The sequence below is a fragment of the Ichthyophthirius multifiliis genome (genome assembly GCF_000220395.1).
Source record: "Ichthyophthirius multifiliis unplaced genomic scaffold scaff_1120509249725, whole genome shotgun sequence".
NCBI lineage: Eukaryota > Ciliophora > Oligohymenophorea > Hymenostomatida > Ichthyophthirius > Ichthyophthirius multifiliis.
In genome coordinates this window covers 1-12,023 of record NW_004087409.1, presented here as the reverse complement: position 1 = coordinate 12,023, position 12,023 = coordinate 1, and the positions used below count along the sequence as shown (strand labels likewise).

General features: G+C 14.4%; 3 protein-coding genes across 3 annotated transcripts, besides 37 other annotated features; 2 read left to right on the top strand and 1 right to left on the bottom strand. All coding sequences in view use genetic code 6, as the record gives it.

Annotated features, from left to right (window-relative positions):
• Positions 1-606: 606 nt before the first annotated feature.
• Positions 607-796: a microsatellite.
• Positions 691-795: a microsatellite.
• Positions 695-848: a microsatellite.
• Positions 784-829: a microsatellite.
• A 1,747-nt stretch (positions 849-2,595) lies between the features above and the next one.
• Positions 2,596-2,646: a microsatellite.
• Positions 2,598-2,669: a microsatellite.
• Positions 2,611-2,676: a microsatellite.
• An 85-nt stretch (positions 2,677-2,761) lies between these two features.
• Positions 2,762-2,808: a microsatellite.
• Positions 2,770-2,807: a microsatellite.
• Positions 2,792-2,928: a microsatellite.
• Positions 2,849-2,894: a microsatellite.
• A 426-nt stretch (positions 2,929-3,354) lies between the features above and the next one.
• Positions 3,355-4,193, top strand: IMG5_026890 (hypothetical protein; the record flags this gene model as incomplete). Its single annotated transcript, XM_004039283.1, has 2 exons — positions 3,355-3,374; positions 3,752-4,193. 2 exons carry the CDS (start codon positions 3,355-3,357, stop codon positions 4,191-4,193), a joined length of 462 nt encoding a protein of 153 aa, XP_004039331.1.
• Positions 4,194-4,382: 189 nt separating this feature from the next.
• Positions 4,383-7,611, bottom strand: IMG5_026880 (protein kinase domain protein; the record flags this gene model as incomplete). The annotated part of the gene is made up of 6 exons (XM_004039282.1): positions 4,383-4,836; positions 4,917-5,389; positions 5,433-5,582; positions 5,963-6,040; positions 6,476-6,509; positions 7,319-7,611. 6 exons carry the CDS (start codon positions 7,609-7,611, stop codon positions 4,383-4,385), a joined length of 1,482 nt encoding a protein of 493 aa, XP_004039330.1.
• Positions 4,868-4,913: a microsatellite.
• Positions 6,036-6,100: a microsatellite.
• Positions 6,050-6,099: a microsatellite.
• Positions 6,094-6,159: a microsatellite.
• Positions 6,098-6,173: a microsatellite.
• Positions 6,100-6,173: a microsatellite.
• Positions 6,908-6,974: a microsatellite.
• Positions 6,927-6,980: a microsatellite.
• Positions 7,466-7,501: a microsatellite.
• Positions 7,612-8,305: 694 nt separating the features above from the next.
• Positions 8,306-8,409: a microsatellite.
• Positions 8,306-8,443: a microsatellite.
• A 99-nt stretch (positions 8,444-8,542) lies between these two features.
• Positions 8,543-8,608: a microsatellite.
• Positions 8,546-8,607: a microsatellite.
• A 122-nt stretch (positions 8,609-8,730) lies between the features above and the next one.
• Positions 8,731-8,833: a microsatellite.
• A 185-nt stretch (positions 8,834-9,018) lies between these two features.
• Positions 9,019-9,095: a microsatellite.
• Positions 9,096-9,481: 386 nt separating this feature from the next.
• On the top strand, positions 9,482-9,933 carry IMG5_026870 (ribosomal RNA methyltransferase, putative; the record flags this gene model as incomplete). The annotated part of the gene is made up of 2 exons (XM_004039281.1): positions 9,482-9,535; positions 9,629-9,933. Coding segments are annotated over 2 exons (359 nt in total), but the record flags the coding sequence as incomplete, so codon positions are not given.
• Positions 9,934-10,374: 441 nt separating this feature from the next.
• Positions 10,375-10,408: a microsatellite.
• Positions 10,403-10,484: a microsatellite.
• Positions 10,416-10,466: a microsatellite.
• Positions 10,424-10,477: a microsatellite.
• A 425-nt stretch (positions 10,485-10,909) lies between the features above and the next one.
• Positions 10,910-10,975: a microsatellite.
• Positions 10,923-10,971: a microsatellite.
• Positions 10,923-10,981: a microsatellite.
• Positions 10,982-11,267: 286 nt separating this feature from the next.
• Positions 11,268-11,331: a microsatellite.
• Positions 11,268-11,385: a microsatellite.
• A 295-nt stretch (positions 11,386-11,680) lies between these two features.
• Positions 11,681-11,758: a microsatellite.
• Positions 11,759-11,871: 113 nt separating this feature from the next.
• Positions 11,872-11,911: a microsatellite.
• Positions 11,912-12,023: the final 112 nt, after the last annotated feature.

Below are 12,023 nucleotides of genomic sequence, written 5' to 3'. Positions count from 1 at the left end.
AAAGTATATATTACCAAAAATATATAATTAGTGGCAAAAAATGAAAGGTATACTTAATCGGTAAAATCCTTATTAAAAAAAATAAAAAGACATTCCTATATACTATACCATCTTAAAGAATAATTACCTGTGGTGGATAAAATGAATGTATTTAGATCTAATAGACCGGTTCCTAGGAAATAATACTAAATTGTAGTAAGGGGAAATAGAAAATAATCTATAAAACTAAAAAAACAAGAAAAAATAAAAAAACAAAACCAAAAATAAATTAACCCTAATATTATAAAAATGAATAATGACTATAACTACATATACTAAATAGAAAAATTATAAATATGTATCTATATTTATAAATAAGAGATAAGTCAAAAAAAAAAAATGAGAAATAAATAATAAAACAAAACTTGATCTTAAAAATGATAAATAAACAATATTAAATAAACAAAAAAAAGGAAAAAAAAAATACAATAAATTTCTAAATTAAAAAAAATTATATCTATAATATGTATTCATTTATTAAAAAAAAGATATTAAAATCTTATATAAATAAATTAAATAAAAAATATAGATTAAATTATTAAATATTATAAAAAATTATTATTAAATATATAATAATAAATAAAATAGAAAATAAAAAAATAATTGTAATATATAAAAGCATAGATAAGAAATATAAAAATAAATATCATTATAAAATAATAAATAAATATAATAATAATAAAAATAATAATAATAATAATAATAATAATAATAATAATAATAAAAAATATTATTAATATAATAATAATAAAAATATTATTTATAATTATAATTTTTTATAATAATAATTAAAATAAAATAATTTAAATTTCTATTTAATTAAATAATTTTTTATATAATTATTTTTTCATTCTTATTATTCTTAATTAGTAATAATATTAATTGAACTTTTTCTATTATTAACAGAATGCCTTTTTTTTTTTGGTACTTTATTAATATCCTATAAAATAATATCTTTCTATCTGTATTTTTAAAGAAAAAGCTTGTTTGATTTCTAGGTTAATTTTAATAAATATATTCATGCACACATTAATGACTACATTATTCTAAGTTATGATTTCTACTACATACATGTTATTAAGGACTTAAAAAATGTTTTTTCTAATCTATATCATCTTTTCTAGTTGTTCTTTATGCTTAAATTTTAGATTTTGTTGATTTTCCTATAGAATTACATGTAGGGAAGTCATCGTCTATATATATATATATATATAATCATAAATATGTATATATTATAAATTTACCTTATTTTTATAAACTTCTATTTAAACTTTTCCTTTCTTTTTCAAGATCATTTTCTTAAGTTTATATACTTATTTTAGTTTAACTATGTGCTTTTTCTGGAAATTATTATGGATTAATATCTAGTCTCTTTTTTTTTTCAGGATAAAAGGTATATTTTTAATGTCTTTTTATTTATTCTTCTTATAGTTGCATAGTTTCATAATTTTTTAAAAAATTTTATTAAAATTCATCATTAATATTAATATTATTATTATTTGAAGAATATTCAGTTTTTAAAAAAGAATTTTAGTATTTATTACTTTTTCTAATTAGTTGATAAATAGACTAATTTTGTTATTTTTAATAACTTTTCAAAAAATCTTAATTTCGGTTATTCCTTTGTGTCAAATATTGCATTAAATCAACATTTTTTTACTAAATCAAGCAAGAAGTACTTTTAGAATTATTCAAATTAAAAAATTATTCATTTTATAAAATATTCTTTTAATTTAAACTGTATTTTTAATTCAAAGTAATAATTATCTATAAAGCATTTATTAACATTTATTAATAATTACCTGAAATTAATTATTATTTAAAATATTATTCGCTAATAAATTTCTCTCTATATAAATTTAACTAAAATTTATCGCCTTATACAATTTAATAATATTAAGTAATTAAAGTTTCAATTTATAGATCTAATTAACCTTTTAAATGATTTTTTGCATGACTTTAAAAAGAACTCGAATTGCTGCTTTTATTACTGTTTGTGCTGTTTTAGGAATCTTCGCTTATATTTCTTTAAATCTACTTTTAAAGATTTTTAGGTAATTAATTTACTTCTTATAATTTTAACTTTTTTTTAGTAATGTTAATTGTTTTATTATTAAATATTTTTTTTACTTATAAATTTTTAACTTGATTTTGAATTGTTTAAATTTATGATTTCATCTCAAAATTTTCTTATATTTATATTTATTGTTAACTTTTCTAATAAATATATATATATATATATTAAGAAATATTTAAATTAAAATATAATGTACTTTATGAAATTCATTCTAGATTAAAGGTTCCTTTTTATTTTTTTATATTATAAACGAATTTTCATATATAATTGATACTTGTTTTAAGAATTTTGTTTATTATAATTATTATTCAGAAATCATTTTATTTATTGATTAATTTATTTATTTATTTATGAATTAAAATTTATTTATTTTAGAAAAAAATAATTATGATATAGCATTATTTAATTAATAATGTAAGTAAATAAATTTAATTTTTTAAGATTATATTTTTTTAAAAAAATAATGATATAAAAATAAGTATATATATATATATATATATATTATATATATATTTTTATTTATATATATAAATTTTTTTAATATATATAATTTAAATTTTAAAAAATTATATTAGTAAATTATAATATTTTAATTTTTAATTTTTTTATTTTCTTATTATTATATTTAATTTTATTAATAGAATATAATTTAATTTTATTAATTAATTATTTTTATTTAATAATTTTTTTTTTTTTTTATATTATTTTCATCTTTAATATTTTAACTATATATTTTATATAATTTTTTTTTTTTTTTTAAATAATTTTTTTTTTTTTTAAACTTTAATATAAAATTATTTATAATTTTTTTTAATTCTAATTTTTTTTTTTATTATTCAGTTAAAAATTAAATTTAATGTATCTTATTTTGAATTTTATATTTTTTAAAAATAAATAATATATTCATAATATTTTTTAAAAAAAAACAATTCCATGATAATATTTACAATATAATTTAAAATATTTCTCTTTCTTTTATTTTTACTCAAAATCTCCTTTCATTCCCTTTGTCCTTAAAACACTGTAACAAATCTAGATAAACTCGATGATAATGGCATCCCTGAAAACTGTACAAAATGTGCTCCTGGTTACTTCCCTTCTGAAATAAAAAAATGCACTCCATGTAAAGAAAACAAATGGTCTGACCCTGAGGATAATAATAAAATTTTAACACATAATCAAGGTTGTTATAAATGCGCAGATGGATATTATTCAAAAGATGAATTAAACTGTATATAATGTCCTATAGATACTATAGGTAAAGGTTCTCATAGACTATATAATTAAAATGCAATTTATTTTAAGGCTTGTATTCCTTGTCTTAGTGGTACTGGTATATAAGCAGGATCTCCAAGTAATTAAGTTTGTATGAAGAAAAATTATCCGTCTTTGATTTTTTTATATAAAATTTTATTACTATATATTATGTTATTTTTATGAGAAAACAAAAACGTCGTTTTTTTTTTTTTAATGGACATAAAATAATGTATCTTTTTTTGTTAAAAAATAAATAAAACATAAACTCGTTTGTAAAAAAAAAAAAAAAAAGCAAGTAAAAAATAAAAAAAATAATATGATAAAAATATAATACATAACACTTTTTTTTACTTTCTTTTTCTTAAATATAAATACAAGAAATCTCCAAAATAAAAACGAATGTACAGGTAATACATTAACCTACGCCGGTCTTAAAGACCACAACGGAAAGCCCGAAAACTGTACAGACTGTGAGCCTGGTTATTTTGCCGAAGTCGAAAATATATGTATGAAATGCCGAAGAGGTTATTGGTCTCGTGTAGCCCCTAAAGATTAAGAAAAAACATAATTAACAGGCTGTACTTTATGTGCTGATGGTTTTTATTCTTTCGATAATGAAACTTGTATTGAATGTCCGGCTAATCATATCGGATCTGGTCCAAATTAATATGGAGGAGTTGGCGCTCATATAAGAATTGCATGTAAAAGTTGCCCGGAAGGAATGGTGTCACCTCCAGCGACACCTAGTGTGGGTAAATGTGCTTTTTTGAATATTATTAAAATTTTTTTGGGAAGCTTTTTTTTTGGGATTTTTCTGTGATTTTTTTTGTTATTTTTGTATTGAATATATAAAAAATATGTTTGTTAAAAAAAAAAAAAAATTCTAAAAATAAATTTTATAATAAAGAAAATTGGTATTTTTAAAGAATATATATAAATAATCTTTTTTTTATTTTATTTTTTAGGAAATTAGAAAATAAATCATTTGATTTTTAGTTTTTAATTTACTTCATAATTTTCTTTTTTTTTAAAAAAAATAAAATAAATAAATAAAAAAATTAATATAATAATATTTACAGTTTTTCTAAAAATTTATTGCTTTTAATTATAAGTTATATAAGTCTTCTTTTATCCCAAAATCATTAAAAAATTCAAAATTACCATTTAGTTTTATTCCTTTTTAACTCAAAATCTAATTTTTATCTTTTAAACAATTAAAATAATCTTCATTTTTTCCAAATTCGAGCTAAAGTTTCTTCTAAAAATCAAAATATGGATGTTCCAAGCATTCTTAGCAATTAATTCGCTTTTCAGGACATTTTTAAAGCATATTTTATAAAAGATTTTTACAATATATATTTAATCCATCATATAACTAAGAATTCCAATTAATCTCACATTATTTATTTTTTGTCAATACATCATTAAATTTCTTCCCAGGAAATATACTTTCACCTGTTAATCTTATTATTATAAAATTTAAATAGAAATAAAATATATATTTATATATAAATATATATATATATATATATATATATATTACAGGATATGAAAAATAACTCCTATAGAAAAAACATCACAAATAATTGAATAACCTTTACTTTTATCAATTAAATTTGCAATTTCCGGTGCTACGAATCCTGGTGTTCCACATTTTGGAAAAATATAAGGAAATTCATCTGCAAAGCTAGCAAGTCCAAAATCTACAATTTTAACTGTGTTTTTACCTTCTTTTCTTTCCAAAAGTATATTTTCTGGTTTAATATCTCTATGCATTATATTAAATTATTATAAATAAGAAATTCCTTTTATTAATTTTTATAAAATATCTTTTATTTCATCTTCGTGGAAAGGTTTATTTTATTTCTTTTTTATTTCTTCATATAGAGAATTTCCATCAACTATTTCCATTACGAAATAAAATGTATTTTCGCCTTCGAAAACTTCAAATAATTTAATTACATTTTCATGTTCTTTTATTTTTCTCATTATTTTGAGTTCATTGTGTAAAGATAACTTTTTTAATTTAAATAAAAAAAAAAAAAAATCATATTTATACCATCCCTTTATCTATTTCCTATAATTTTTATTTTTGAAAGCATTTTACAGCAAATTTAACTCCAGAACTTTTCTAAACAGCGGAATATACTCGTGCGTAATTTCCTTTCCCGATCTAAGCCAGAATTTCATATTCATCTTAAAATTTAGCCTAGAAAATTTTCTAGCTTAAATTTTCTTTTAATTTTTAAATTATTTATATGTCTTCACCTGTATATTATAATATTTTGTTTCCATGATTAATTTAAAATCCGATTATTTTATAGTTTTTGTTTCTTTCGAATATCCAAAAAACTTTTAAATTAGGTTTTAATTCAATTATTTTATGAGGAATTTTTTAAAAAGGTTCCTTAAATTATATTTTTAAATATAAAATATAAATATTATATGTTCTACTTTACAAATAAGTAAAAATTCATTTAAAATGTAAATATATCTAATTTTATTAATTCCATTTTTTATATTAGAAACTCTTAATTACTATTAACATAAAGTATAGTCTATATTTCCATTAATCATATATTTACTAACATCAACATAACTAGGAAAAATAATTTAATTATTATCAGCTTCGATAGCTAAATATCCATTTAAATTATTTTTTTATATCTATATACTTATATATTTAAATATATATATATATATATAAATATATAAATATATATATATTTTTATTTTATTTTATTTATATATATTTACTTTTTCTTTTTTATATTATTTTTATTTTTTTATTCTTTATTATCAGAGTTTGTTACTTTTTAATTATTATTTGTTATTTTTATGTTTCCTATATGGCTTGCTTGATATGTATTTTTTTTTACTTAATTATTGTTTTCTTCTTTATTTGTTTTTTTTTATATAGTTGTGGTTAAAGGAGAAATTAATGTATTCAAATAATTTGGATTTATAAATGTTTGTGTATTTGATCTTTACGGATAATTAGTTAATTTGATATGATTATTTAATTTTATTTTATAAAGACTTTATTTAGTTTGAACTTTATTTTTTAATTTTTTAATTTTTTTTTATATAATATTTGCATACTTTAATGTAGAATTTAGATTAAAATTAATGGGATCTAATTATAAAGAATTTCTCATTTTATTTCTGAATTTAATTTTTTATAATAAAAAATAAAATAAATAATTTTTTTTTTTTTGTTATTATTTTAATTTTTTATTTTTATTAATAAAAATATTTATGTTTGCTTTTTTTTATTTATTTATTTATTTGCTAAAGTATTTAACCTATTATTATTAATATTTTATTGTTTTTTTTAATTGTAAATTAATTAATAAAATTTAATAAACATTAATTTTGTTTGTTTTTGTTTTTTAATAGTAAATTTTAATAGGTAATAATTACCAATAACATAATCATTTTAATTTTTTTAAATTAATATGTAATATTTTCCATTTTTTTTTTTTTTAAAAAAAAAAATAACTTATATATATTTATATATATAATTTTTTTTTCATTAATATATATTTAAATTTTATAAATTTTAAATTATTATATATTGAAATTATTAATTTCAAATTATGAATTTATTAAATACATTTTTTATACAAAAAAAAAAAAAAATTTAAAAATATAAATATATTTTTTTAAAAAAATCAAAAAACAAAAAACATAAATGTTATTTATTAGTTAAAATTTTAAAAAAAAAATTATCCAAAAAAAAAAAATGTTAAAAATCAATCACTTTTACAAACTCCATTAACAGTCCAATGAAATCCACTAGAACAAGCGGCACAATGATTATCAAATAAATCTCCTTCACTTTATCCAATTTTATAAGCACATACATTTTAATTTTTTTTTTATTCGCAATTTTTTATATTTGTAAATATAGTAGGATTACATATGTTTATTTTGTTTTTTTACTCTGGGAATTTTTCGCAAGTTTCATCTGAGAAAAATAAGTTTCTTTTATTTCTACAAATATTACATATAGAATCATATTTAAGGGAAAACCTCAAGCCATCAGAATCAAACATATCATCATCTTAATTTACGAATACACAATAGTTGTTTAATTCTTTTAATTCTTTTTATTCTTTTAATTCTCTAGGACTTCTAGCTTTAAGGCAAGTAATTAACCAACTTGTTTTACAAACATTAAGTCTGCAGAAGACTGTGGTAATAAAAAATGATAAAAATATTAGATTTTTATTCATTTTTAGTTATAAACGTTATTTGTAAATTTATTAATTAATATAATTATTTGATATATTATTATGGAATGTTTTTTTTTTTTTATATATATAATAGGTATAAAATTAATTTTCAATTTATTATTTAAAAAAAAAAAAACTTACAGGTTTTTAAAAGGCGATAATTATATAATTTTTTTTATGTTTTAAATAACTGATAAAATTATGGAATAATTTAAATTTTTTAATTAAAAAATGAAATATATAATATATTTAAATATTATTTTAATAAAATAAAATAATATATTAAAATATTATAATTTAAGAATTATTATTTTTTCTGTTTTTTATAATAATTAATTATTAGAAAATAATAAAAAAAGAAATCTTAAATATATATATAAAAATATTAATATTTATTCGATTATAATATTTTATATTAAATAACAGGAACAAAAATATAAATGAATTTGCATATTTATTTTTGACTAAATAACTTTAAAATAAATAAAGAAAAAGAAATTGAAAAATTAGAATATAAAATAAAAATTGATTAAATAAAAAAAATGTATAAAAAAATAATATTATATCAATAAAATAAATTTATAATTTTATTTAACAATTTTAAAAAATATATATTATGTAATTTTTTTTATTATATAGAATATAAATAAAAATTAAAATATTTAATTTATAAAATAAAATAGTCTATTTTTCTATAATAAATATAATATAAAAATAAAAAAAATAATAATAATAATAATAAATATATAATAATAATAATAAATATATAATAATAATAATTGAATTAATAATAATAATTTTAACAATAATAACAATTATACTAATAATAATATCGAATATAATTTTTATATTTAATAAGGTATTTTTATTTAAAATACTAATTTTTTTTATTTTTTTTAAAATTTTAATATTATAAATATTATTTTAAATATATTTATTTATATATTTAGTTTATTTAATTATTTTTTACATATTATTTATTATTTATCATTTATTTTACTAGTATTTAATAAATTATATATTTTTTTTTGATTGTTTTTTATTCTTATTTTTAAATATATATATTTAAGTTTTTTTATAATATTTATGTTATATTACTTTTACAAAAAACTGAAATAAATTATATATTATTATTTATTATTTTAATATAAGATATTTATTTTTAGATCTTTATTATATATATATTATTACTTTTTTAATTATTTAATTTATTTATTTATTTAACTTTTATATGCTTTATCTTTTGTTATTAAATAATTATTATATTCTTTAAATATAAATAAATTCATATTATAATATTTAAATTTATATAATATATAAAAATAATGTATTATATTCTATTTATATAAATATTTTTAATTTTTGTAAATAATGAAATGAATTAAAAATAAAATTTTAAAAAAGTTTATATATTTTTTTAAAAATAATACAAATATATTTCTTTTAATAAAATTAAATATATTATATTAAAAACTAATAAAATAATAAATGAATATATTATATAAATTATTAAAACAAAATAGACAATAAATCCTTTTAAAAATACAAAAAACATAATTTTCATAATAATCAAAATCATCCAAAATATGGATGAGAGAACATGTAACAGATGAATTTGTAAAAAAGGCTCTTAAAGTAAACGAATATTTCTTCCTTAAAAAATTTTTAATAAGAACATAAAAAAAAGGAAAATTATAGAAGTAGATCAGCTTTTAAACTAATTGAAATTTAAGAAAAATATTAAATATTAAAAAATAATTTCAAAGTATTAGAATTAGGATCATCACCAGGCGGTTGGACTTAAGTAATAGTAAAAGAAACAAAAAGTAAAGATGAAAATCCATCAGTATTAGCCATAGATTAAATTTTAATGCATTAAGTTGAAGGAGCAACTTTTTATAAAGGGGATATGTAAGATTTATAAGTATAATAATATATAGATTTTTTTTTTAAAAAAAATCATGTAGATGTGGTAAAATAAAATAAAATATTTTTTTATTTAAAAATAAAAATAAAGGTATTATCGGATACTGCCCCTAATTTTAGCGGAGATTTAGAAAATGATCATTTGAAAACTATGGAATTAGATTATTTAGTTATATAAATGGCTTCTAAGTTTTTGAAAAACGGAGGTTTTTTATTAATGAAAGGGTTTTATGGCTCTATGGAAAAATAATACTATGATATGTTTAAGATATTTTTTAAGGATTTTTAAAGGATTAAACCAAAAGCTTCTAGATCAAGGTCTAGTGAATTGTATTATTTAGGTAAAGGATTTGGATAATCAGATAATTTAATAAATTTAAATGATAACAAAATTAAGTAAATAATTAAAGATTAAGAAATATATGATAAATATATATAAGTTATATAATAAATAAAGAAAAGATAAAAAAATAAGAATAAATTTTTAAAAATAAAGAAAAAATTGAATTAAATAAAAAATATTTTTGTATATTATTTTATTTATACATATTTTTTTTATATTTTGAATTTAAAAATAATATTAATTTATTTATAAAATCTAAAATACAATAAATTAGCAAACTTTTTATTAAAAAAAATATATTATTATATATTTTTAATAATATTTTAAATATGATCAGATTATCGACGTAAAGAAAGTTTTCATAAACCATAAATAGGTTCAATAAGTAAATATATTTATCATCAAAAATTATATATTATACTATTTATAAAAATAAAATAATTTATTTTAATAATAAAGAAATATATTTTTTTTATGGGTTAAATGTTTATTTAAAAAAAAAAAAAATAAGAAAAAAAAAAAATATAAATAGATATATATAATTATATAATTATATAATTATATAATTATATAATTATATAATTATTTATATATATATATATATTTTTTTTATTTAATAAATATCATTTTACATTAATAATGCAATTGAATTATTATACATACGCCTTTTTAAATTTAATATATAGTTTTTATATATTTTAAGATCATTATTAAATTATTATTTTATAAAGTAGATACCTTATTTAATTACAATGATTACAGCTGATTTTAATTTTTAAAAATGTTCTATTAAATATAATTATTCAAATTTATTTTATTTTTAGTTTATCATAGTACTTAAAATAAAATAAAATGTTTATTCATTTAGAATCAAAAATTTTTAAATTAAATTTAATAGAAATATATATCAATTTTTTTTATTTATTTAATTTTTATTAAATAAATTAATGACTTTTTTTTATTTTTTAAATGAAAATAACAAAAATAAAAAGTATTTCTTAAATATACATTTTATTATAATTATCATTTTAAAATAATTTTTAATAAAAAATAATAAATAAAAAATTATAAATAAAAAATTATAATATAAATAATAAATAAATATTAAAAAATATAAAACTTATTAAAAATATATATATTTCGTAAAAAAATTTATAAATAAAATTTCTTATTATTAATTTTATAAATTTAAAAATAATAAAAAAAGTTTTTTATTTATTATAAAATTAAACGATATTAGATAATAAATGCAAAACAATATATTAAAAATATTTTTTTATATATTATACTGTTATTATTATTATTGATCATATTATTTTAAAATAATTATATTATTATAATTTTAATAGATTAAATAATTTTGTTATTAATATATAAAATTAAAAAAATATTTATATTTATATTTATATTTATATTTATATTTATATTTATATTTATATTTATATTTATATAATAATCTTTTATTAATTTATTTAGTATATTTTATATTTAAATTATTATTATATATTTTAGTTAATAACATAACAAAATAATAATATAATTATATTTATTATTTTTTATGATATAAGTAATGTGTTTTTAATTTATTTAGATCAATTTATTATGATAATGTTAATTTAATTTTAATAAAAAAAATCAAAATTATTTTTAAATTTTTAAATAATTTTTATTTTAATATAATTTTAAATAAATATACATATATAAATTAATAATATTTATTTTAAAACTATTATATTAAAATACTATTCAATTTTTTAATCAAAAATTATAATCAAATTATTTAAATTTTTATATTAAGAATATTATTTTTATTATTATTATTATTATTATTATTATTATTATTATTATTATTATTATTATTACTACTATTATTATTATATATATAGTCTTTTTTTAATTTTTTTTTATATTTTCTTCTTGTCTATTTTTTTAATTATATAAATTAATTTTTTTTCCAGTTCTTTTATTGCTTTTGATTTAATTTTATTAACTTTTTAATTTATATTTTTAGTTTTTTTATTTTTATTTTTAATTTATTTGACATATATCTTTAATTTATTAATCTTCATCATCATCAATTATTATTTATTCAAAATTTTTTCTTTATTAATATTATTATCTTATAAATTTCTATTTTTTAATA